Here is a 24,293-nt window from a genome sequence, read left to right as displayed (position 1 = left end):
CGAGATGTGCGTCTTTTAAGATTGATACAGCATTTCTGTCTTTCTCTCCTACACTCACACTCTTGTTAACCTGCAGTGTAGCCGAGTCAGCAGAACGGATGCCTTTTTTTCCACTGAAGTGTTTTATTATTGTTGTTTTTTCCAATAAAAACTGAAGTACGTGGCCACAGCACCTACAGGGTCACTGGAAGTGCCCTCTAAAGGGATGGTTTCCACGGTGATCTGGGTATAGAGGTGTGTGTGTGTGAGTGAACCTGCAGGTTACCTGTCTCAGGACTCAGGGGGTCATTATGAGTGTATTGTTTGTATGTTATTGGGAGGGATGTGACTTCTCCCTTTGTCTATTCTAAGATACTGTATGAGATGCCCAGAGCAGGCCTGATGGGCATATTCATTTCCCAATGTTTTGACAGATTCAGTGAAGCCCTTCAAATTCCCAGCTCTTCAGTCTTAGAAACTTAGAACTGAAACGATATCTTCTGTGTGACAGACGTCGGCTCATTCTGTGTGTTTCAGTAGTTCATTCTTCTAGCAGCTTCTTCAAATGCTCAGACTGAATGAAATAAGAAGTGGTGGGATGGTTCCTCTGTTCTCTACGTCTCAGATGCCACTGCTAGCAAGTGAACCACGCACTAGTGGTAGTTCTGTTCATCTGGAGGGAGCTGAGTCAATAACATGCAAGCAAGAGCAAATAACACTCACATTTACTATAGGCATTACAGTGTAATAAAATGCTCATTTGTAATAGTTCATTTATTGGAACTCCAAACAAAAATAATCTCTACAAAAAATATTCAAATAATGTCATATAATATTGATACTTTGATATCTCTTTTACTCTCTTTTTAGATTTCTGATAAGTTAAATTCTGTTTTCCTGAATACTGTGTGAAGATAAAATCTTGCTAAATGTGGCAACAATCACTCATTCCTATGACAACCATAATAGTGACTAAAACTGATTATTCATAACCTTCTGGATAATATAATTACATGTAGAATCTCAGCTAGTGGGCACATCAGATACATCGACAGAAGATAATCGTAAAAAAAAAAAATGCAGCAGAAAAAGGAAAAACGTGAAAACAAGTCTAATTCTTTTTTCTGTCAAAATTAAACCTGGTTTATAGTATTCTATGTAGGCCTCGATAGCGGATGCCCCTCCCAACAAACACACTCCCCCCCCCCAGATACTGTAAGCCTCCCTGCACCCTCCCACTCCACGGCTGACCAATCACACTGAAGTGGGAGTAGTGCGCCCGCAGAGGAGCATTGGACTCAACCAATAAAGAAAGAGGAAAATTGTCCTTGTGTTCCATCCATCCGCACAACGCACCCTTCATTGTGGTGAACAGCGATGACTTAAGTGTTCTCTTTTGTTTGTTTATGCTTTTTGGTATGAGTTTGCTCCAGCTCTTATATAAAGGGAGAGAGAGAGAGAGAGAGAGAGAGTGATTGGTTGTCCGATTCTCCAGCTGCCTCTCTGTTCTCTGATCCTCTCACACACTCACGCACGCTCACACACACACACACAAAAGTGGGATTCCTCCCAGTCCAATAACAGTCCAGTGAGGTTTGTGTGTTCAAGTGTTTTTGAGTGTGTGTGTGTGCGCGTGTGTGTGTGTGTGTGTATTAATACTATTTTAGTGTCTCTATAGAGTCCCATTGGCCAGCTTGCAGGCTCTGCCCAGTCTGGTAAGCTGTCACACACACACGCACACACCCCTGGCTCCTGGATCTCTGGGGTCTGGGCGAGTCAGTGTGCAGTTACTATGGCCAGAAGCTGGGGTAGCAGGACGCAGAGCAGCAGCGAGGCCAGGGGGAGGTGGGGGGTCCAGGCAGAGCTGCAGTCCTTGCCCCCCTCACAGCGAGATTGTTGGCACAGCACCCCCTTGAAGTCTGGAGGGCACATACACTTCTGGCTCTGGTAGCAGGTCCCTCCGTTCTGACACAACAGCAACTCCTCGTCACACACATTGGCTGCGAGGGGAAATCCAGGAAGAGGGGGAAGGTTTGGTGGGTAGAGAGAGAGAGAGAGAGAGAGAGAGACAGAGAGGGAGGAAAAAGGCAAAGATAAATTCTCCAAGTGTACGTTTTTAGGCACACTAACAGCTGCCTTCAGAGCACCTTTTCATTTCCTCTGTGAATGTATCTCGATCATGCGCTTTCTCTGGGTCAAATGTAATATCTCCATTTGAATCTGGAGATTCTCACTGTACCACGTCGTTGAGTGAATTATCAGCGTCATTAAAAAGCTGTAAAAGGCATTAGGGAAAACACAGCCGTAGTTTATAACGTACTTGACCTAAAAACTTGATAAAGAAGTGTGTTCACGTGTGCGTGTGTGAGAGAGAAATCATAAAATCAGGGAAGGATTTCTGGGGCACGATGACGTTACAGAGTACCTCTCTATTGTTGATGCGAATCCTCTGCTGAAGAGATAAAAACATCAATGGTGACACCGAGCGTAACCCGCGGCTCGTATCCGTTACAAACGGCCGCGTTCTCCACCCGCAACCCCCCTCTCTTTCGGTCATGTAAATTGGGGATGGCGTGTACGGAACGTGACCTACTGCGCGACCCAGTTCTACAGCACTCCGCGGTAAGTAGAGATTCCTACCGAAACGCGGCCTGTGACAGGATGAAGCAGAGAGGACGCGGAGGAGGGGGGAGGGGGGGGGGGGGTGTAACATGAGACATGGCGCTTGACTAGATGTTGGATGGGAGGGGGGCGGCGGCTCGCTGAAACGGGGTTAAGGTGCGACAGGGTCATCCATTAAGGGAGCAGGTGAGGCGCCTAATGAGCTACATGACCCAGTACCGAGGGGAGGGGGGGGGGGGGGGGAGTGAATGCCCATGCAGACTAAGTGGTACGGTGTAATCCTAACAAGGAATCTGGGTGACATATGAGGTACCTACCCCCAATGTCTAATATACCGAAGATAGGCCTCTCTCTCTCTCCCTCGGCCTCTCTGTCTTGTACACACACACACACACACACACACACACACGTGCCCTCTCGCACACACACACATACACACTCGCCCCGTATACTCACGGTAACACCCTTGTTTCCAGTAGAACCCCGGGAAACAGTCGTCACACTTGGGTCCGGTGGCTCCGTCTTTACACTGGCAGAACCCAGTTCCGTTGCAGCGGTCGTGCACTGAACCCATCTGGTTGCAGTTACACTCTGGACAGAGAGAGAGAGAGAGAGAGAAGGAGGGAGGGAGAGACGGGCAGAATGTGGGATAAAGAAATACATCGAAAATGTCAGAAAATAAATTCTATGGCGGTTTATTAGCATACTTTCGGCGTCCACTCGGTGAGTATCTGAAAGCGCGCGTGCGTGCGTGTATAGAGAGCCTTCTATGTATTGATTCTTTGCCACGCTCTGTGTGCCAGTGCACTGGCAGGCGAGCTAATGGGGCCTCATTTGTGCTGACTCTCAGGCCTGGCCCTGCGTGTCCCCCCGCCATCTCCCCCCCAAACCCCCCCCCAGTGTGGCCAGCTCGCCCTCTAGCCTCCCCCTGGCCACCTACAGATGGAGCCACGCCAGCGCCAGAGTGATCTACACAGCCAACCCACCCATGTCCCATCTAACCCACAGCTCTTCTCCACACAGGTCTTCCCACTCTCACAGTGCTCAGGGATGGAAATGATGGAGATTTGAGAATAGTAATTAATTTTTTTTTCACGCTTGTGTACTTGCGCTTGCCCTACACGCACGTACCCACCCACACCATAAAATGCAGTATACCCATCCTCATACATACACACACACACACACACACACTATAACTAAGTATACACATCCTCATACACACACATACACACACTATAACAAAGTATACCCATCCTCATACACACACACACACACACACACATACACCATAACAAAGTCTGTCCATCCTCATACACATTCACAAACACACACACCATAACATACAGTACAGTATAACCATCCACACACACACACACACTCACCATAACAAAGTATACCCATCCTCATACACACACACACACTATAACATACACTACACCAAACAGACACAACCCTCCCCCCCCCACCCGCCCCTGACGTACCGATGCAGACGCCCTCGTCGTCCAGCTCAGCGGAGGTGTTCCTGAAGTAGCCCACCCTGCAGTGCTGGCAGTTCTGTCCCCGCGTGTTGTGTTTACAGCTCACGCACGTCACGATGTTCAGGTAGTCGATGTAGCTGCAGCGGTTGGAGTGTCCGTAGCACTCACAGTCTGAGGAGACAGACGGGAGGTCAGATCCACACCACCCTTCTGGGGACTGGACACTTTGGGTGGGGGTGGAGGGATCTGAGCTCCTGAGTGGGCGGGTCATTTGACTGGGAATCTCCTGGTAAACTCCGGAGCTTGGCGGGTGTGCACTGGATAGCTAGTGGGCCCTTAGAGCAGCCTTTCTCAAACTTTTTTGTCCCAGGGCCCAGTAATCCATGGCCCTCAACCTCTGGGGACCACTTACATAATTTTTCGGGGAAAGAAATACTAATTTTTTCATTCAATTTTATTAAAAACATTTGGTAACGCTTTATAATAAAGACCCATTTTAATATAACATTAACATTTAAATGTGTATCTCTCTTGTTTGCACCACCTCATGTCTATTTGTCTCTGTTGTCTGTCTGTCTATCTGTCTATCTGTCTCTGTTGGCTGAGTTGTCTGTCTCGGCATTGGAGTCTTTTGCACGTACAGCTAAAACGGACCAACAGCATTGAATTGAATACAGTTATTTTCATTGAATATACAGTTATTTTATTTTGGGGTGTGTGTCGCGGCAGGGATTCCTCTGCGGCCCGGTGCCTTTCTGCATAGTTTAAGGCTGCCTTTTAGGCTGCCTTAGAGTATCTCTGATTGTGACCAAGGACTCTTTTTGTAATTACCAAGACAGTTACTGTGTAAATCAATTACTACAGTATGTAACTACACAGTTACATTAGTAACAACATTAGTAACACAGTACAGTAGTAACAACATTGTCGTTACATAAGAACTGCTGATGTATCTACATAGTATTGTTTAGCACTGTTTAGGGGGACCATGTAATTACATAGCATTTTCTACAATATATAACTACATTTTTGTTAATACATGTAGTAACATAGTATTTAATGTACAATTCAGGTAAAGTGTTATCCAGTTCAATTTAGCTTTAAACGCCAAAGGAATGTTAGAGAAATAGTCGTTAAATTCATCCTCCATCCTTTTTCCCTCTACCTTCTCCTCTTCCTGACTGTGCTATACTCAGCTCTACTGACAAGAATCCATATGTGTGTGTGTGTGTGTGTGTGTGTGTGTGTGCGCATGCTTGCACGCTTTGTAGGAGGGGATTTAAGTTGATTTCAATGCCAGGAACAGAACTCTGTTACAGATCTCTCTCTCTCGCTGTCTGTCTGCAGGTTGTAGGTCTAGTTCATACCAGGTTACAGGTCTAGTTCATATCTATTGCTGCAGGTTGCAGGTCTAGTTCCTATCTAAACTCTTGCCTCCTTAGCATTCTCTCTGTGTCCGCACATGGGAAGAGTGAGTCTCCTGAGTCGATGTAATATTGATATGTGTCCGTATTTCATTTCACCCAAAATATCAATGCCAAAACTCTGTCTGTGCGCCTACACTCTGTGAAGGATTAAATAAGTTATTATATGATATTGCAGATAAAAATGTATCATTCAGTAAACCTTTTGTAATTATAATTAGGAAACTCAACCCTGAAACTCACCAAGTGATTTTCAGGTTATTGTACTGAGGCCTGCATTTCATTCTTAGGTTGTAAACAGATGGTAAAGAGTCCCATGTGTATTTAAGCAGGCTGTGGAGACACTTCATATGCAGATGAAGAATAACAATTATATAAATCCTCTATCTCACTGATTTTGAGTGTGCCCTATACAGAGGGGAACAGAGGCGGAGAATAGAAGTAGAGAAGAGGATAGCTGAGTGGGAGAGGTGTCTGTCTGTCGGTCTGTGGATTCTCTTGGCTGAGGTTGGCCTAATTAAGGTTTTATTAAGCTTTAGAAGACGCATGCGTTTGTGTGGTGTGAGGCATCGCTGTTCTCTGAAGAGGCATTTACCGGTCATGTTTATGCAAATACACATTTAAATGCACATTAAAAAGTCGGAGTTTAGCTGTTTAATCAGCCATCACATTATTATTTTATTATTGTTTGGTTGATGATGCCAGCTGAAATATTTATGTGCTGTTTAAAGGAAGCAGGAGAGAGGAGCATTGTAAAGTGCCTCCCTCAGCAGTTAGGAAGGACTGGTGAGGGAGAGAGAGAGAGAGAGAGAAACGGGGAGGGAGAGAGAGTAGAGGAAGGGAGACAGACAGAGAGGAAGAGGGAGAGAGGGAGCGAGAGAAGAGAGAGTAATTAAATATAAATGCCCAATTACAGCTCAGATGGAGGAGGGACATTGTTTTACACATTAACTCAAAGTCAAGATGTTGCCTTATGGAATGCTGTCAATTCATTACAGCGAGACAACTTTATTTAAGTGTGTTTGGACAGGGGACAGTTGTGGTCCGGTAATTGGGGAAGGAAGAATATATCTCTGTGACATAAATCTTTCAAGGCACTGTTAGACACAGAGAAAGAAAGAGAGAGAGAGCAGCCAGGAGAGAGTAGAGAAGGAGAGAAGACAGACAGGAGAGGGGGGAGAGGGAAGATATGCAGAAGAAAGAGGGGGGAGATGAGTGACAAGAGAGAGGAGACGGCGAGGGAGAGCAACGAGAGACGTACAGAAGAGAGCCCAGGGAGAGAAGAGAGACCGGGAGAGGAGAGAGACACAAAAGTGGAGAGATGGAGAAAAGGAGAAGAGCCCAATGATAATAATTATGAATCCTAGAATGATGAGAGTGATGATGATGATGACAATGATGAAGAGCAACGTTCTGTTTGCTTACCTTGGTTAGGAGGCCCCCCAAACCATAACAGCATGAGGTGTGTAGAGAGCGTTAGACAGGGGAAACATCACAGACAAACACACACACTTAAAAGGAATTTCCCCACAGTTTCTCAGCCATATCAACTGCCATCCAGAATGACATATTTTTCATTTTTACTTTCTTGCGCCAGACTTTTGAATCCACTGATCTAAGCCCAGTGAATACTGTCTGTATCTGTTTCAGACAGATTTCAGGCGGCCCTGTCTTTCGGCGGGTCTATCTCTGCTGCTGCTGCTGCCTGCGCTGGCCTCTCTTACCTTTGAAATCATCGTACGCAATCCCAAACAGGTGCTTGGCCTGGGGCTGTCCTGAGATCAAGAGCTTCAGCAGGCCTTAGGAGATGAAGGAATCTTTGTTTAAGACAGGTGCTCGGGATTCACACTGCTCTGCACTACTACACGCAGACTGCCAGGCTACAGGCTACAGCATAGAGAGAGGCTATCACCACCAACACACAGACACACCTACAGATTACAGCCAACCTGCTGTACTGTAAGGGCTATAGAGGAGAGGCTGTCACCAGCAACGCTCAGACAGCTACCGGAGCATTAACGTATCTCGACTAGGGTCTCTACTATATGCTGCGGCAGCCTGGTTTATCTAGCTCATACACAGGCTACTCAGGGGAGGGCTATTCTCAACAACCGGCAATATTAGAACATTGCTAGTCTCATAGGGTCAGACATAGAGTGGCTAAATTGTGGATGACAAAACCACACATATGACTACATGAGACTAGGTTTTCACCATCTATCTAGCAGAAGGAAGAGGCCAGGGGACAGGAAGTAGAAGGCTAAGAGAGGAGATGGGCTGGGTTCTACCCTACACAGTGAGCACTGCACACTGCACACAAGCAACACAGAGACACTAGTGAATTTAGTGATTCATTTCTACCTAGCTTTTTTCTGTCTTTCTCCTTTTCACTCTCCTCCTCCTCATTTTCCTCATTCTTGTCCTTTTCTTTCTCTTTTCCCTTGATCTCCCCCCTTTCTTCCTCTTTTTCATCATTCTTCTCCTTTTCTTCCTCCTTTTCCTCTGTCTTCTCCTTTTCTTTCTCTTTTTCCTCGATCTCCCCTCTTTCTTCCTCTTTTTCCTCTGTCTTCTCCTTTTCTTCCACCTTTTCCTCCATCTTTTCTTCATTTTCTTCCTCTTTTTCCTTTGTCTTCTCCTTTTCTTCCTTTTTTTCCTCATTCTCCTTTTCTTTCTCTTTTTCCTCGATCTCCCCTCTTTCTTCCTCTTTTTCTTCCTTTTCTTCCTCCTTTTCCTCTATCTTCTCCTCTTCTTCCTCTTTTTCCTCTGTCTTCTCCTTTTCTTCCTTTTTTTCCTCATTCTCCTTTTCTTTCTCCTTTTCCTCCATCTCCTCTCTTTCTTCCTCCTTTTCCTCCATCTTCTCCTTTTCCTCAATCTCCTCTCTTTCTTCCTCTTTTTCCTCTATTTTCTCCTCTTCTTCCTCTTTTTCCTCCATCTTCTCATTTTCCTCCTCCTTTTCCTCTGTCTTCTCATTTTCTTCCACATTTTCCTCCATCTTTCCTTCATTTTCTTCCTCTTTTTCCTCTATCTTCTCCGTTTCTTCCTTCTTTTTCTCGTTCTTCTCATTTTCTTTCTCATTTTCCTCAATCTCCTCTCTTTCTTCCACTTTTTCCTCTATCTTCTCCCTTTCTTCCTTCTTTTCCTCTGTCTTCTCCTTTTCTTCCTTCTTTTCCTTGTTCTTCTCCTTTTCTTTCTCATTTTCTTCAATCTCCTCTCTTTCTTCCTCCTTTTCCTCTGTCTTCTCATTTTCTTTCACTTTTTCCTCCATCTTTCCTTCCTTTTCTTCCTCTTTTTCCTCTGTCTTCTCCCTTCCTTCCTTATTTTCCTCATTATCCTTTTCTTTCACCTTTTCCTCCATCTTTTCTACCTTTTCCTCATTCTTCTCCATTTCTTCCTCCTTTTCCTCCATCTTCTTCCCCTCTTCTTCTACTTTTTCCTCTGTCTTCTCTTCCTCTTCTTCCTCTTTTTCCTTGTTCTCCTCTTTTTCTTCCATCTTCTTTTCTCTTTCTTCCTCTTTTTCCTCATTCTTCTCCTTCTCTTTCTCAGAGGGCTTTGCAGACTCCTCCCCCTTGGCCCCAGTCTCAGGTTTCAGGGAGACTAGCAGCACCAGAAAGGAGGAGTCACACCTCAGCAGATCATCAACATCTTTACTCTACAGGTTGACTAGTACTGTCTGGCTGCACCAGTCTCCAGCCAGCAACTCATCTGCGGCTGTGTCCCAAATGGAAGGCAGCTGTCAGGGCAGTCTGCTGCCTTGCTGTCTAATGAGGCAGTATGCTTTGGAGGCAGTGTTTTTGTATGGAGTCGGCAGCAATATTTCACTGTGACTACACGTACGTTACATGTGACAAAGAAATCTTGAATGTTGGAGTTACTTGTAAAGGAGTCAGAATTGAGATGGACATCCAAGTCAACAATGCGTAAAGACGGCATGATGTCATGTCGCCAACATACTGATAAACTAAACCACATATTGGGAATCTACATGGTTATATTACAACTTAATAAAGGTGACATTAACAGTCTTACAGACAAAACTGCTCTCCATTGCAGTTCTCTTTGTCGGATCAGTGGAGTAAGCATACAGGATTGTGGGATATCCTGACCAACTAAGGATGCATCCATGCTCCCTTCAAAATCTGCCCAGTTGGAGATATTTCAGCGGGCAGCATTTTTTGTAAATATTCGATTGGGACATGACTTGAAGCCTCCCTGCCTCCGAATTCTGCCTGAATAGGCAGCATTTTAGCCATTTGGGACACAGCCAATACTTACGGAAGAGCATTACAAACTTAGCATTTAAACTTAGTTTAAAGTCAGAAATTCTGACTTTTTCTCAGAAGTTATTTCTGACTTTTTTCTCAGAAATTCTGACTTAAAAGTCAGAAATTCTGAGTTTTTTTCTCAGAAATTCTGACTTTAAAGTCAGACATTCTGACTTTAAACTCAGAAGCTTAAAAAAATAATAAATTCAGTTGTTGGCCCTAATGCTCTTCCGTAAATACTGGTGTCTGACTGATACCAGATAGTTCTCGTGCAAATTATTTTCACACAAATTATTTTTAAACAAACTCACCTCTACTCCTCTACATGCTACAATTAAGCTGTATAGCCTACATGTCAAACTCTAATCTACACGCCAGTTACCTTTATCTTCAGTCTCTGTCTTTGTCTCCTGCTTCCTGTCGTCCGCCCCTCCCTCCTCTCCCACTTCCTGTCCTTCAGAGGTGTCTACGGTCTCCGAATCAGGCACCTCTGGTTCCGAGGGGACTGTGACCACCATGACACACGATCACACACTTATCCACCGTCTCACTCTCTTGATGAAGACACGAAGACTAGCGCAACCGCCAGCTACATATTATACAAGAAGCTAATGGCTGATACCTTCTGCTTCAGTCTCTTTCTCCTCCTCCATCACTTTCTCTCCCTCTTTCACCTCACTTTCTCCTTCCCTCCCTCCTCCTCTCTCCACCCCGGGGGGCTGCGCGGGGGTAGGTTCGGGCCCCTCGGGAGCTGCGGTGGGGGAGACTAGAGTGCGGTCAGAAACAGCGACATCAGAACTCCGTTCACCAAGGGTGTGAAGACATGACAGGCTCTTCCTTTTATCGGGATGGTGTGAAGGGCTTTCTATCCTCTGAGGTCGCACTCTGTCCCCATATCACCAGGTCCCATGATCTATGACCGTGGCAGGACCTGCCTATACAGTTGCACACTTTTACGAGCAAGAGAAAGACTAACTAGTCATCTCCAAAGCAGAAACGTGAACGGGACAACCTTCACGTTGTGTGGATGAGCCTCTGTCGTTGCTTCACACAGTACAACCTCCCAAACCACCACAACGGACAAACCAGAGCCATCACGCTCTTTAACTCTTCACAAGGGGGACGGAGGGACTTGTCTTTGTTTCAGTATTTTATGTTCATATCTTCTTACTGTGTGTGTCTGTTTACTGTGTTTTTTGTGCTACCTAGTCTCTTAAATTTCCTTCGGGATTAATAAAGTATCTATCGACCTATCGATCTAATCAATCTAAACTAGATGCAGTACAACAAGCAAGCCGACAGAAAGACGGATCCTTTCTTTCCATTCTTATTATCTCTTCTTTTTCTTCTTTTTAGTCTGTTCCACTTTCCCAGAAGGCTTAGCATCATTCCCACAATCCTTTTTGCCAGACTCTGGGGCTATAGTGAACACCGGTGAGACATAATCTTATTAAACTAGTACCGTTACAGAAAACTCTCACGCATCATATAGGCCATCGTCCTCTCCTAATGCTGAGGCTTCTGCTACTTTATCACCCGATTCCCTGACTACAGACTACAGTCTTTATTCACAAGGGTCCTTCATGCAAAGCTATACACAGCTGCAGTCCAAACATTATCACCCCTACAGTATACTCTACATATCTGAGACTACAGAACACCTGTTAGCTAGTCTACACCTCCTTCCATCTCTTCCACCTACTCTTTTACATTATCTTCTTCTCCCTCTTATTCAGGAGTGCCGATCCTTCCGTCCTCTTCCTGTTTTTTTCACGTGTTCACTACCTCATATCCTGTACCTCAAGGAGGGTCGTGTTGCTGACAGGCCCCCTGTGTGCCCCTCCCCTCCAGGCTGCCACCCCAACCCTCCTCCTTCCACTGGACTTGATGGGACGATGGCAGATGTTCCCACAGCTGGCATCACGCCATCCCCATATTTCAGTGTCATATGACCTCAAACCACCCTGGCCCCCTCGGATCTAACTCCCACCACCCAACACACACACACACATACACACACCCCACATGGTCATGATCTGACTGACTAACACTCCCCTCTCTCTCTCTATCTCCCTCCCTGTGGCATTGTAGCCGGGTCTCTGAGGGAACTGCTGCTCCCCAGGCTGATGTAGCAAAACACAGAGCATAAACGCATTTAATCTCAGTTACCCATGCTGCCTTGGGGGAGAGACCGATTCACAGCACTACAGGCATTAATCTCAATCAGCTCGTCAGCTCTGCTCGTACTGTCTGACTGACGGAGGGGGTCTGGACGGTTTTGGCAACATCCAGGTTGTGGGAAGCGTGTGTGTGTATGTGTGTGTGTGTGTGTGTGTGTGTGTGTGTGTGTGTGTGTGTGTGTGTGTGTGTGAGAGAGAGACAGCAGGGGGGGCATCAGTGAGGCTAGACAGTGATGGAGCTCTCAGATCATCTGCCATGGTCACTAGCAGTTTGATGGAGAGCCAACAGCAACGACTAAACCACAATGGCCTCTGAGGCTTCTACGCTCACACATGCACGCACACGCACGCGCACACACACACACACACACACACACACACACACACACACACACACACACACACACACACACACACACACACACACACACACACACACACACACACACACACACACACACACCAGGACTAAAAGCAATACCTTGTGTCCTGGACGTGCCCACAGTGTCTGTGATCCCTCAGGCCAAAATGGCTTGACATTGCTATGCAACTGAGGTGGAGACACTCTAAAGCTGTCAAAAACTGTGAGGGAGAGCATTTCTATTGCATGCAGGATAGTTTCAGTATTTTATAAGACCAGAATCTATTATGTTGAAAAAAAGCTGTTTAGCGTTCAGATTAATTGGTTACAGGACCACACATAACATAGGGAAGTTATTAGTCTGGGGGTTAACATGCAAATGTAGTTTTGTTTTGGCAAATTTACTGATTCTGTCTCTCTCTCACTCTCTCTACCACATACCCCCCCCCTCTCTCTCTCTCTCTCCTCTCTCTCTCTCTCTCCTCTCTCTCTCTCTCCTCTCTCGCTCTGTGCCAATGCCAGAACCTCCCTGAAGACCCGCTGCGTCTGAATCGTGCAGAAATCACACTAAGTGAACCGGGACCCTTACTATTGCCAACACTCTGCCTCTCTCTCCCTCCATCCCTCACCCCTTTCCATCCATCCATCCCTCTCCTTTACTCTCTCTCTCTCTCTGTTTCTCTCCCTCCATCCCTACCCACCCCCCCTCTCTGCCTCTCACACACGCCCGTTCACCCACGCTAACTAGATCTTGGTGTTGTTATCTAATCTGAATGAGCAGCCCTGCCATCTGATATGACGTTGTGCGCGGTAACGCGGTTAGCAGGATGTATACCCCAGCCGGTCTCGCCTCCTAACACTTCTTTACGAGGGCGACCGCACCCCAGACATCTTCAACATCCCGGCAGGGTATTTTTAGCAGCGTAGAGACTGAGGGTGGAAGACCAGTGTTATTGAATGTACATCGCAAAGTAAACAAGACTACACTACAGCTCTAGAGTCTAGCCCGTACACCACCGGCTTACCTTCGCTCTCAATGACCATTGGCTCAGACTGTTCCGCTGCGGGCGGGGTCGTGTCGAGGGGGAGGTTCTCGGTCGGGGCAGGCAGAGCGGGCTTCTCCGCGATTGGCGGAGAGGGTGTGAACTCCTCCGCGATAGGCCGAGGAGTTGAGGACTCCTCGGCTATTGGCGGGGCGGATGTGGTGGGCGGCGGAGCTGCCGCAGTGTCTGGGGTAGTAGCTTCCTCCACAGATGGCGGAGCAGGAGGTGGGTTGGTGGTAGTGATGATGATGACGGTGGCGGGGGGGAGGGAGTCTGGGAGGGGGGGCTCAGCCTCTGTGACGGGGGGCTCTGTTGGAGGAGTGTTCGTGTCTTGGGTGTTGGCTTCGGTCGGTGAGAGGGGTTCTTGGAGAGAGAGTGCGTAAGAACAATGAGGGATGAGTGGGGCCAAGCATTAGCATACGAGATGCTGCCTCAGATTGTTTGTCCAAAGAAAGCCTAGCTTTCCTTTTCTCTCCCGCACCCATACACACACACTGACACACACACAGTCATACACACACACACACACGCACGCAGGCTGCACACACACACGCACGCAGTCACACACACAGTCCTACACACACACACACACACACACACACACACACACTCAGTCCTACACACACACATACACTGACACATATAACACACACATACACACACATACACCCACACACTCACACACAAAAGTGAGGACACACTCTGGGAGTGGCTTCACACTGCTTAGACTCAAATCTCTGTTTTTACAGACTGTGCATCTCATATCTATGAGGACAATTAATACAGAGCCAATGTGTTTTATCCACACAACAGGAGATGTTTTCTTTGCTGTATTATGAAATCATGGTACATTTATTTATGTTTCTGGAATTTATTAATTATTTATTAAGATAATTCCCAAATCTGTGGATAAATGTAGCAACAAACTATTTAAAAATCAAAGATCAAAGGCTTAATGTACTTAAATCTCTTTAAACACAAATTAGGCTTCAACACATATTAGACATGCATACATCATGGATTTACAGGCCGACAAGATGAACTGGTTTTTACTACATGCATTTAGATCATAAATATAATTCACTATTGCAACTGTATCTAATGACTAATCAGTGCGCTAGGGGTTAATCTGGGACTTAGTGACTAGTGGATAGTCAGCTAGTCCTCTATGTACTAGTGACTACAGTACCAGTGCTCTATGCACTAGTGGATAGTCTACCAGTACTCTATGCACTAGTGGCTAGTCTACTGGTACTCTGCACTATTTGCTAGTCTATCAGTCCTCTATGTACTAGTGCATAGTCTACACACATACATGCACACACACACATACACACACACACACACAAACACACAGCAGCAGTATTGGCAGCAACCTCCCATACTGTCACACGTGGCCTTGCACACTAAGCTGGATAATTCCATAATCTGGTAACATGCTCCTCTCTGTCCGTCTGTCTGCACAGATGGACCTACTATCTGCAAACTTAGTCTCAGGAAACACTATCTCAGACACAGACACACACATCGCACATGACTCACACACCGCCACAGAACACACACACACACACACACAAACATTTCCAAACACACACAACATCATACAAACCATGTTCCCAACTTAACAATTTGTCACGCAATTTTGTTAGACAAACATGTTGGCATATAATGAGATCATTTGTCACAGCTGCTAATGTAGGCGAAATGAACCATAACAATAATGTCTAATGCCACCTGTCAGTCTCACTGACCCCTTCATTTGTTACCGTGGCGACAGACAGTAATCCAGTTGGCACTAATGACGTTGTTGTGATTCAGGGGACAGGGCCATCAGACTGGGGACCTAACGACCCCCTGCAGAGTGACAGGGGGAATATCTCCAAATTGAGTTTCTGCAACAGCGTCGGCTCTCTGACCAGGTTGAATACATGAGAATAAACATGAGCGTCGTGCTCTTTTTGCGCTAATAATTATCTGATAATGATAGAAACCGTCATTTTGGCACGCAGAATATTTGATGCGTTTAATACCGAGCTTATGTTTATGCGATGTAACGATATCGCCAGACCGGATGCCCGCCATACAGGAGGACAGGAATGAGGACAAAGGCTGGCTAATGTACTTATCTAGCAAGTGTGTGTGTGTGTGTTTGTGTATGTGTGTGTGTGTGTGTGTGTGTGTGTGTGTGTAAGCGCGCACTTGCTGTGTGTGTGCACTACAAGGGCTGAGTTTAAGGATTATAGTGCGAGTATGTGCCTTTGTGTGCGCATGCGTGTGTGTGTGTATACGCAGTGGACAGGGTGTCAGAGTGTGTGGGGTGCTCTGTGCTCTGTGCTCAAACAGAGAGGGGATCGTGGGTGACCTGTCAGGGTGAAGACTGGGGCGGACGCCCGAACCTTACGAGGTGGGAGTGTGGCAGGGCAGGGCTGGGGTGGAGGTTAGGGGGTTGGTGTTTCTGACCCGCCCTCCCCCCACCACCACCACCACCCATCTGTCCAACTGACCAATCAGCAGAGCGCTCAGAGGATCAGACTCCATGGTCACTGGCCCTCTAATCCCCGTCTGGGCATGCTCAGTGAGAGCGATGGGGGAGGGGTTCTAACACACACACTGCATGCTGTCTAACGCTCAGACATGCCAGGAAGGTTGTGTGTGTGTGTGTGCGTGTGTGTGTGCGTGTGTGTGTGTGTCCACCTTCCATACACAGTACAGCACATCTAAACCCTAACAGCACATCTAGACCCTAACAGTACATCTAGACCCTAACAGTACATCTAAACCCTAACAGTACATCTAGACCCTAACAGCACATCTAGACCCTAACAGTACATCTAGACCCTAACAGCACATCTAGACCCTAACAGTACATCTAGACCCTAACAGTACATCTAGACCCTAACAGTACATCTAGACCCTAACAGTACATCTAAACCCTACAGCACATCTAGACCCTGACAGCACATCTAGACCCTAACAGTACATCTAGACCCTAACAGTACATCTAGACCCTAACAGTACATCTAGACCCTACAGTACATCTAGACCCTAACAGTATCTAAGCCCTAACAGTATCTAAGCCCTAGTCTCGCGATGCCATCCAAGAGAGAGAGAGAGAGATCCGCCTCCGAAGGTCTGGAGACATCTCCATTGAAAATTGTTGCTAGAACAGCGTTGAAAACCAACGCAACCAATCAGAGCCACCGCCTACATCTCCAATAGGGTGAAGGACCCGCTGTACCAGAAATGATGTCCTCCAAACAAACTGGAGTGGCGAATCAAAACAAAACAAAACGTTCACCGCCCCATTAGGAAGGACCGCCCTAAAGACTGGTCGGATTGGTTTCTTTCAATCTCTCAAATTGTTTCCACCCACATTGAGCAACAAAACCTGGACGAACGTCTTCGGTCTCTAGTTGGGCACAGCGTTTAGAGACTTACTTGCGAGTCCATCTAAACCCTAGCCACTGCGAATGGGGTCTGGGACGATCCAAGGTTGATGATAGCTGGCCTTGGTTGAACATTGAAGTCAGAGGAGCCCAGTGTGAAACGGAGCCCTTTGGTTTCGGGGTAATTTGGCGATGGTCCTCCTGAAACACTCCAGTGTGTGTGTGTGTGTGTGGGGGGGGGGGGGGGGGGGGGGGGGGGGGTTGGAGGGGGTGCCCAGGTCCAGCACAGCATGTACCGTACCTGTGGAGAGGTGCCGGGGAGGTCAGACGGTAGGGTGTGTGTGTGTGTGTCTGCGTGTGTGTGTGTGTTCAGCGGCAGCGCAGCTCCTTCATGAGAGTGGGACCTCAGACCTCGGATCCCCAGGAGGAAGAGGAGACGATGAAGATGATTTATGAGTATCACTGAGCCACACCATATGCCAACCATAAATCTGAACACACACACACACACACACACACACTCACTCACTCACTGTGTGCTCCAGACTGATAACGAGACACTCCTCACATTGGGGTCAGATCCAAGCCAGATAAACTACTGTGAACCCTATCCAAAGCAGGACAGTGATAGCACTGATACATACTCTTTTGCTACAACCTCCCGTGCGATGCTGATTTGAGTCCTATTGGCAAGAACACCACGATGTAAAATAAAGCTTAACCTGTACAGTCAGGTGCGCTCGGAAGTGGAGGTCTTCCTCAACAACCGTTTACAATCATTTCCACTCGCTCAGACACCTCAAAAGTTGCAGCCAACCAATCTGAGGTAAAGCGAAGCGCTCTCAGGACTTTTGAAGTGCGTGGCTCTGATTGACTGCAGGCTGAGGAGACGCTGTGAAGGGGTTGTGATTCGGGTCTGTCTTTCTAGAGCTGCAGTCAGCCCCCCCGTCAATCAATCACCGCTAGTCAGACACCCCCCCCCCCCGAAGACGAAAGCGTTTCGCTGTTCAACCCCTCCATAAAAACACTTAATGGATTTCCTAAAACAATTTGGCGACGTTATGACTTTCCCGGAACTCCGCCTTCTCCTTCTGGAATCCCTCCACCTCCTCCTCACATCCTAAGTGCTTTTCCGGAGAAACATCCGGACCCTCATTGCCGACATGACGGGTTTAAATTTAGCACGCCGGAGAACGCCGGTCGGACTGGGCGCTGACAGGTACGGAGGACCACTTTCCGTTCCCCCCCGGCTGACAGATTGCATTTGTGTCTGATCTGGATTGTTCAGAACCAGTCAGTCAGAACAAACCCGGTCAGACGGACCAGCGCTGCGCGGACCGTCTGTCTCCGGTGGGCCGGGTCCAGACATGACGGGCGGGTCCAGACATGATGGGCAGGTCCTGGAGACGCACCGTCTATCTGGACCGCGGGGCATGTGAGGAGATAAGGACCGGTCACTGTTGAATAATGTATGTTAAGTAGTACGCATGTACAGTACGCAGCGCACAAATGCTTATATGCACACACACACTCATAACCCCCCCCCCCACACACACACACACACACATACAGTAAGCACACACACGGACACAAAAACACACACACCGGAACTCAAGCCTACGTCTACAGTAATGCTACCGGCCTCTCGCCACTATCCACTACCTAAGCTCTACCGCCCACCTTCCAGAGGAGTGGCAGAAGGCTGCAGGATTTTGGGAGTGGCGGGGATGTTTTCTGGGGCAGGTTCTGGACTGGTAGCGGGGATCAGTGGGGTAGTTTCAGTTACAGCCTCCATTTCAGTGGTAGTGGTGGTGGTGGTAGTAGTGGTCGTTGGTGTGGTCGGCATAGTAACCAGCATAGGGGCCTTTTCTGGTGGTTCGGAGAAAGAGCAGGTGCCAAGTTGACAAACGAACAAACAAAACTCTGGAAAATCATACAATGTACGAAAACTCGACTACGCACTCTACCAGTGGCGCGCGGTGGGTGTTGAGAGCAGCAGGGTAAAAGAATAAAGCGCGATTCTATTCTACTCTATTCTAGGCCTGGGAACCCCTGCAGTCCATCCTCCCAGCAGCCCTGCAGGCTAGGAGATCCTAGCGGGCTGTCAGGTCTGCCGCTGCCACTTTGCCGATCGTTTCTGTCTAACAGCTCGGAGCTCAGAGGCGCTCCACAGAGAGAATCCCTAATCAGATTCCCTTTCATTCCTGCCTCTCTCGCATCCTCTCACCCAGAATCACACTGCATTACAACGCGCTTAAACATTCCTCCACCACCCCCCCCACCCCCCTCTCTCTATCTCTCTCTCTCTCCTCCCATTCCTCTCCCTCCCTCTTTCTCCCACACTCTCTCTCTCTCCTCCTCTTCCCATCCCTCTCTCTCAGAATTTTCCACCCGTCATGCTCTCCTCCCTCCCTCCCTCCCTCTCACACTCCGGCCTCTCCCTCCATCCCTGTCAACCAGTCTAAGCAGGAGAGGCAGAGCAGTAGAAAATTCCCTGCTGTGTAAGTTAGTGTGGTTGTGATGAAAGGACAAGGTGAAACGGAGGCCTATCAATAATGAAGCAGACAGGACCAGCGGAGAGACGGAGCGATGGACGGAGCGAGATGGAAAGATGACTGGAGAGGTGACTGGCGCGGGAAGCGATGGATGGATATTTCAAATCAAAGGATGGCAACAGAGAGAGAGAGGGGGAGAGTGAGAGAGAGAGAGAGAGAGGGAGAGAGAGAGGTCCTTATTTGCATGTTACTTACTAGAACCGGAGGGGGAACCAGCAATTGCACCTAAAAGAGAGAGCCAGAGAGAGAGAGAGAGAGAGAGAGAATACAGAAGAAAGAGGGAGAATATGATAAAGATCTGTTTATTTATGCATTCATTTGTCAAAAACATGACTCTCCTCATTCATCAAAACCATTTGATGGAGAGTGGAGGATTCACAGTACAGTAGTTTTAAACACTCGTGTATCATGTATCATCACTCAAAGCTCTGGGAGCAAACACACTGCCAAGTGTCCTTCCAATCCTTACCCTGCCTTGCCCTGCCCTGGGAATCTGCTTAGGGTCTGTTAGGTATTTACCACTGGGCAACCCTGAGAGAAGGACTTGGCTGCTGATGCAGGAGGGAGTGGAGGGGTAAAGGAGATGGAGAGGAGGGAAGGAGAGTCGGAGGAGCCACAGGGGGTGGAGAGAGAAGATGAGAGGAGGGAGGGGTTGCCCTAGATTATTATTTTATCATCGTCTGCTAGCTAGCCAGGCTACATTTTCCAGAAGGATCTGCCCCCTACGCGCTGCTCTGCTCCACGCTGCTCTGCCCTCCACTGCTCTGCTCTGCCCTCCACTGCTCTGCTCTGCTCTGCTCTCCTCTAAGCTAGAGGGGAGTCTGTGAACTCGACATCTATTTCTATCTTCTTCTCTCATTCTCTTTGTGATTTGTTTTTCTGCCCCACAACACATTGCTGACTCTCTCCCAGGACCTCACACTGGGGAGTGGAGCGATGACATACATGCATCCCTCAAACACTGGGGAAGGTTTGCATGTCATACCAGCACCATTCACTCATAGTTTACAGCATACAAACATGGTGCTGTAGAGTAACAAGACCCGGCTGAGTATGTCCCCTTCTCCTCTGCAGCCCTGGGTCATTATCAATACTTAAGATTTAAGGGGCAGCTGTAGCTCAGTTGGTAGAGCAAGTCGTTCAATGATCGAAGGGTCAGCGGTTCGAATCCCAGCTCCGACTGTCTACATGTCGAAGTGTCCTTGAGCTAGACACCTAACCCCAAATTGCTCCCAATGAGCAGGTTAGCACCTTGCATGGCAGCTGCCGCCATTGGTGTGTGAATGTGTGAATGAGAGGCCATTGTAAAGCGCTTTGAGTGCGGCTAAGGTGGAAAAGCGCTATATAAGTGCAGTCCATTTACCATTTACTTAACTAATTATGCTGTGGTTACAATACTGCAACAAAATAACTATTGATTATTTCAATACAATAACACAGATTGGAAGTGGATGCAAAATTGTTTTAAAGGGTAGTCTGGTAGAATTACACTTTAGACTAGTAGTTCAGGGGCCAATATGATACAATATGTATAAGCCTGCCTATCGAGGACCTTAATGATAGTAACCACTCTATAAACAAACCTACCCCCATATGAAACGACAAAACCCTGATTCCTGTATATTTAATTTATTTTGACTTCTGGACAATATTTCTGGAACCCAGTGGTCTCACAAACAGTGAATATGTCTCCAATGTGTTTTGTCTTTCACACACATTCAAACATTGGTATAAAGTTACACGGCTCACAATTTGAAAGCTATGCAAACCCCTTCTAACTTCATGAACATGAAAAGATACAGACATTTGTTATCGGGGTGCTGGATTAGGCCTGCATACTCTTATGCACTAATGTTGACTTAAACTAGACAACGAGCCTCTGCTCTGCTAGACATGAGGAGAGACAGGGGAGAGACATGAGGAGGAGAGACATGAGGAGGAGAGACATGGGGAGAGACATGAGGAGGAGAGACAGGGGAGAGACATGGGGAGGAGAGACATGAGGAGAGACATGATGAGAGACATGAGGAGGAGAGACAGGGGGAAAAGAAACATGAGGAGGAGAGACAGGGGAGAGACATGAGGAGGAGAGACATGAGGAGGAGAGACATGGGGAGAGACATGAGGAGGAGAGACAGGGGAGAGACATGGGGAAGAGAGACATGGGGAGAGACATGAGGAGGAGAGACAGGGGAGAGACATGAGGAGGAGAGACATGGGGAGAGACATGGGGAGGAGAGACAGGGGAGAGACATGGGGAAGAGAGACATGGGGAGAGACATGAGGAGGAGAGACAGGGGAGAGACATGGGGAGGAGAGACATGGGGAGAGACATGAGGAGGAGAGACAGGGGAGAGACATGGGGAGGAGAGACAGGGGAGAGACAGGGGGAAGAAAGACATCAGGAGGAGAGACAGGGAGAGACATGAGGAGGAGAGACATGGGGAGGAGAGATATGATGAGGACAGACATGGGGAGGAGAGACATGGAGAGGAGAGACGGGGAGGATAAAGATGAGGAGGAGAGACAAAGGAGAGACATGAGGAGGAGAGACATGGGGGGAGAGACAGGGGGAGGAGAGACATGAGGAGAGACAAGGGAAGATGCTCGGAGAACACGGAGGAGGCTCTGGCACAATCTGCTGGATGTCGCCACCCTCAAAGCCTACAGCAACTTCACTGCACAACTCCCTGATTACATGGTGGTGTGACCAATGCACGGCAGCCATTTATAAAAGAACTGGGCAGAGAGCTTGTAATGGAGGACATGCGGGACATGTGGGATACGAAGAAGAAAAAACACAGCCACCACCCAGCTACAGGAGGGCATCAGACAGGAGGACATCAGACAGGACGACAGAAGGACATCAGACAGGAGCAACATCAGACAGGAGGACATCAGACAGGAGGACATCGGACAGAAGGACATCAGAGAGGAGGACAGAAGGACATCAGACAGGAGCAACATCAGACAGGAGGACATCAGACAGGAGGACAGAAGGACATCAGACAGGAGCAACATCAGACAGGAGGACATCCGACAGGAGGGCCAAGTGAAGAGGAAGATGTGCAAGATCTGCCCGTCTGCCAAAGACAGAAAAGTCAGCAGCTGGTATTCCAAGAGCACCAGGCCTGTGTGCAAGAAGCACAAACATGTAGCTGTCATTTGGGACATTTGTAAGGCGTGTAAGACTGCGATGGCAGTTTGTGCTGTACCCATGCAGGGTTCCAGGCTAACAGTTTTCAGTTAGCGGTAGTAGCACATCATTTGCTTGCACAAAATTGTTTCTGGACATATTTTATATTAAATAGAAGTACAGTATGTTAATAAGGTCCAACAATGACATTTCTATTAGCATACTACTAATAAAAGTGCATACAGTTCAATAAGTAAAATTTACATACAATAAATTAAACAGCTTTAAATAGCAATGGGCCAGTGAGTAGTTCAAAGGAGGACACTAAATAATCAAACAAAATCGGCCAACTGTTTTATCAAAATATTACTTAAGGATTTTTTTTTTTTTTTTTAACGCCAATGAAAGTGAAGTGGCAGCAGAGCCACCAATTATTATTTTAGTGGCACTGGACAGATTTATGGTGGCAAATGCCACCAAAGCGGTGGCAGTCTGAAACCCTGCAATATTTATTAATATTAAATATAAAATTGATTTGATAAATTGTATTTTATTCGGTCACATTCACCACAGTTCCCTACACTCACTGCAGTTACACTACAGATACACTACAGTTCAATATCAGTGTTATCATCAGTGTTATCGGTAGTGTACTGTATGCTACTGTATGTGTGACAAAGTGACAAATAAACATTTAAAATATTAAGGTTATAGCAAAAAAAAAACTTGACTCCCTACAATATCAGGGGATTGAGCATGCCTCAGACTAGGAGGAGACATTAATAATACACGGTTGTTACAGTGGGAATCTTTTTGGATCGACACATTAGACACCATGTCTCCAAAAGGCATGAATGAGGACTTCCCCATCCATCACTTCTTAGTCCCATGCGTTCTCTGTCTCACCATAAACCGCACCTGATGATGTGAATGTATTTTAACTAGATGTTGATAATCATGTCTTTGATTTGCATGGTACTGTATGTACAGTACTGTATATTAGTACTGTAAATTATGAATATGAACTGTATTGTGACTATTGTGTAGGTCCACCCACTACTGATGAGGTGACCTGTGGGTGTCTATATGGGTGGGACACACTGTTTGTAAGATGACCTGTCAAAGAGCAGAGGCTCGAAACATCTAGTAAAAGTCAACATTGGAGCATAATTACATTAGAGTCATTTAGCAGACGCTTTTATCCAAAGTGACTTACAATAATTGCTTTTAACGTAGGAAAAGCCAATGTACTAGTACTTGCCAGAACTCACAAGTGCATCTCCTTTATAAAACAAGTAACTAAGAGCATAATCTAGTGATGAAGACAACGTGCAAGAATAGCATATTAAAAATACAATAGGTGCTTAAGAGGGAGGATCCTGGTCAGTAGTACTTCTTGAAGAGTTTTGAGCCTGCGGCGAAAGATGTGCAGCGACTCTGCTGTCCTGACGTCAGTGGGAAGTTCATTCCACCACTGCGGGGCCAGGACAGAGAAGAGCCCACAGTATCTACTCATTTAATCATGATCATTACCTAACCCAGCATCCCGGTGTTCATAGAGGAAGAAAGGAAAAATGAAAATCATCTGTGGGAATGTTAGACCCATGCTGTGCTTTAGAAGGGGTTTGCATAGCTTGTGCATCAAGGGGTGTTAACTGTGTAACTTTATACCAATGTATACCAGTGTACGGTATGTGAAAGATAAAACACACTTGAGAATTATTCACTGTTTGTGAGACCATTGGTTTCAAAAAATAAAACAAAATAACTAGTCAAAGTCAAATAGTCAAAATAAACAATACAGGAATCAGTGTTTTGTCATTTTATATGGGGGTAGTTTTGTTAATGGAATGATTACAATCAT

At 46.9% G+C, this 24,293-nt stretch overlaps 1 protein-coding gene across 1 annotated transcript in view; it reads right to left on the bottom strand.

The window, feature by feature from the left end:
- Positions 1-1,205: 1,205 nt before the first annotated feature.
- The window catches only part of ntng2b (netrin g2b), a 57,189-nt gene continuing 34,101 nt past the window's right edge, over positions 1,206-24,293 (bottom strand). Inside the window, exons 4-7 of the mRNA XM_084441853.1 lie at positions 19,489-19,518; positions 4,086-4,253; positions 3,058-3,192; positions 1,206-1,979 (exon numbers count right to left, since the gene is read on the bottom strand). Coding sequence (XP_084297979.1) covers positions 1,756-1,979; positions 3,058-3,192; positions 4,086-4,253; positions 19,489-19,518 — 557 coding nt within the window. The 3' untranslated portion in view covers positions 1,206-1,755. The remainder of the gene's footprint in view (positions 1,980-3,057; positions 3,193-4,085; positions 4,254-19,488; positions 19,519-24,293) is intronic.

This window comes from Borostomias antarcticus, assembly GCF_949987555.1.
Source record: "Borostomias antarcticus genome assembly, chromosome: 8".
Lineage (NCBI taxonomy): Eukaryota > Metazoa > Chordata > Actinopteri > Stomiiformes > Stomiidae > Borostomias > Borostomias antarcticus.
The sequence above is the reverse complement of the archived record's forward strand: the minus strand, read 5'-3'. Positions and strand labels throughout refer to the sequence as shown.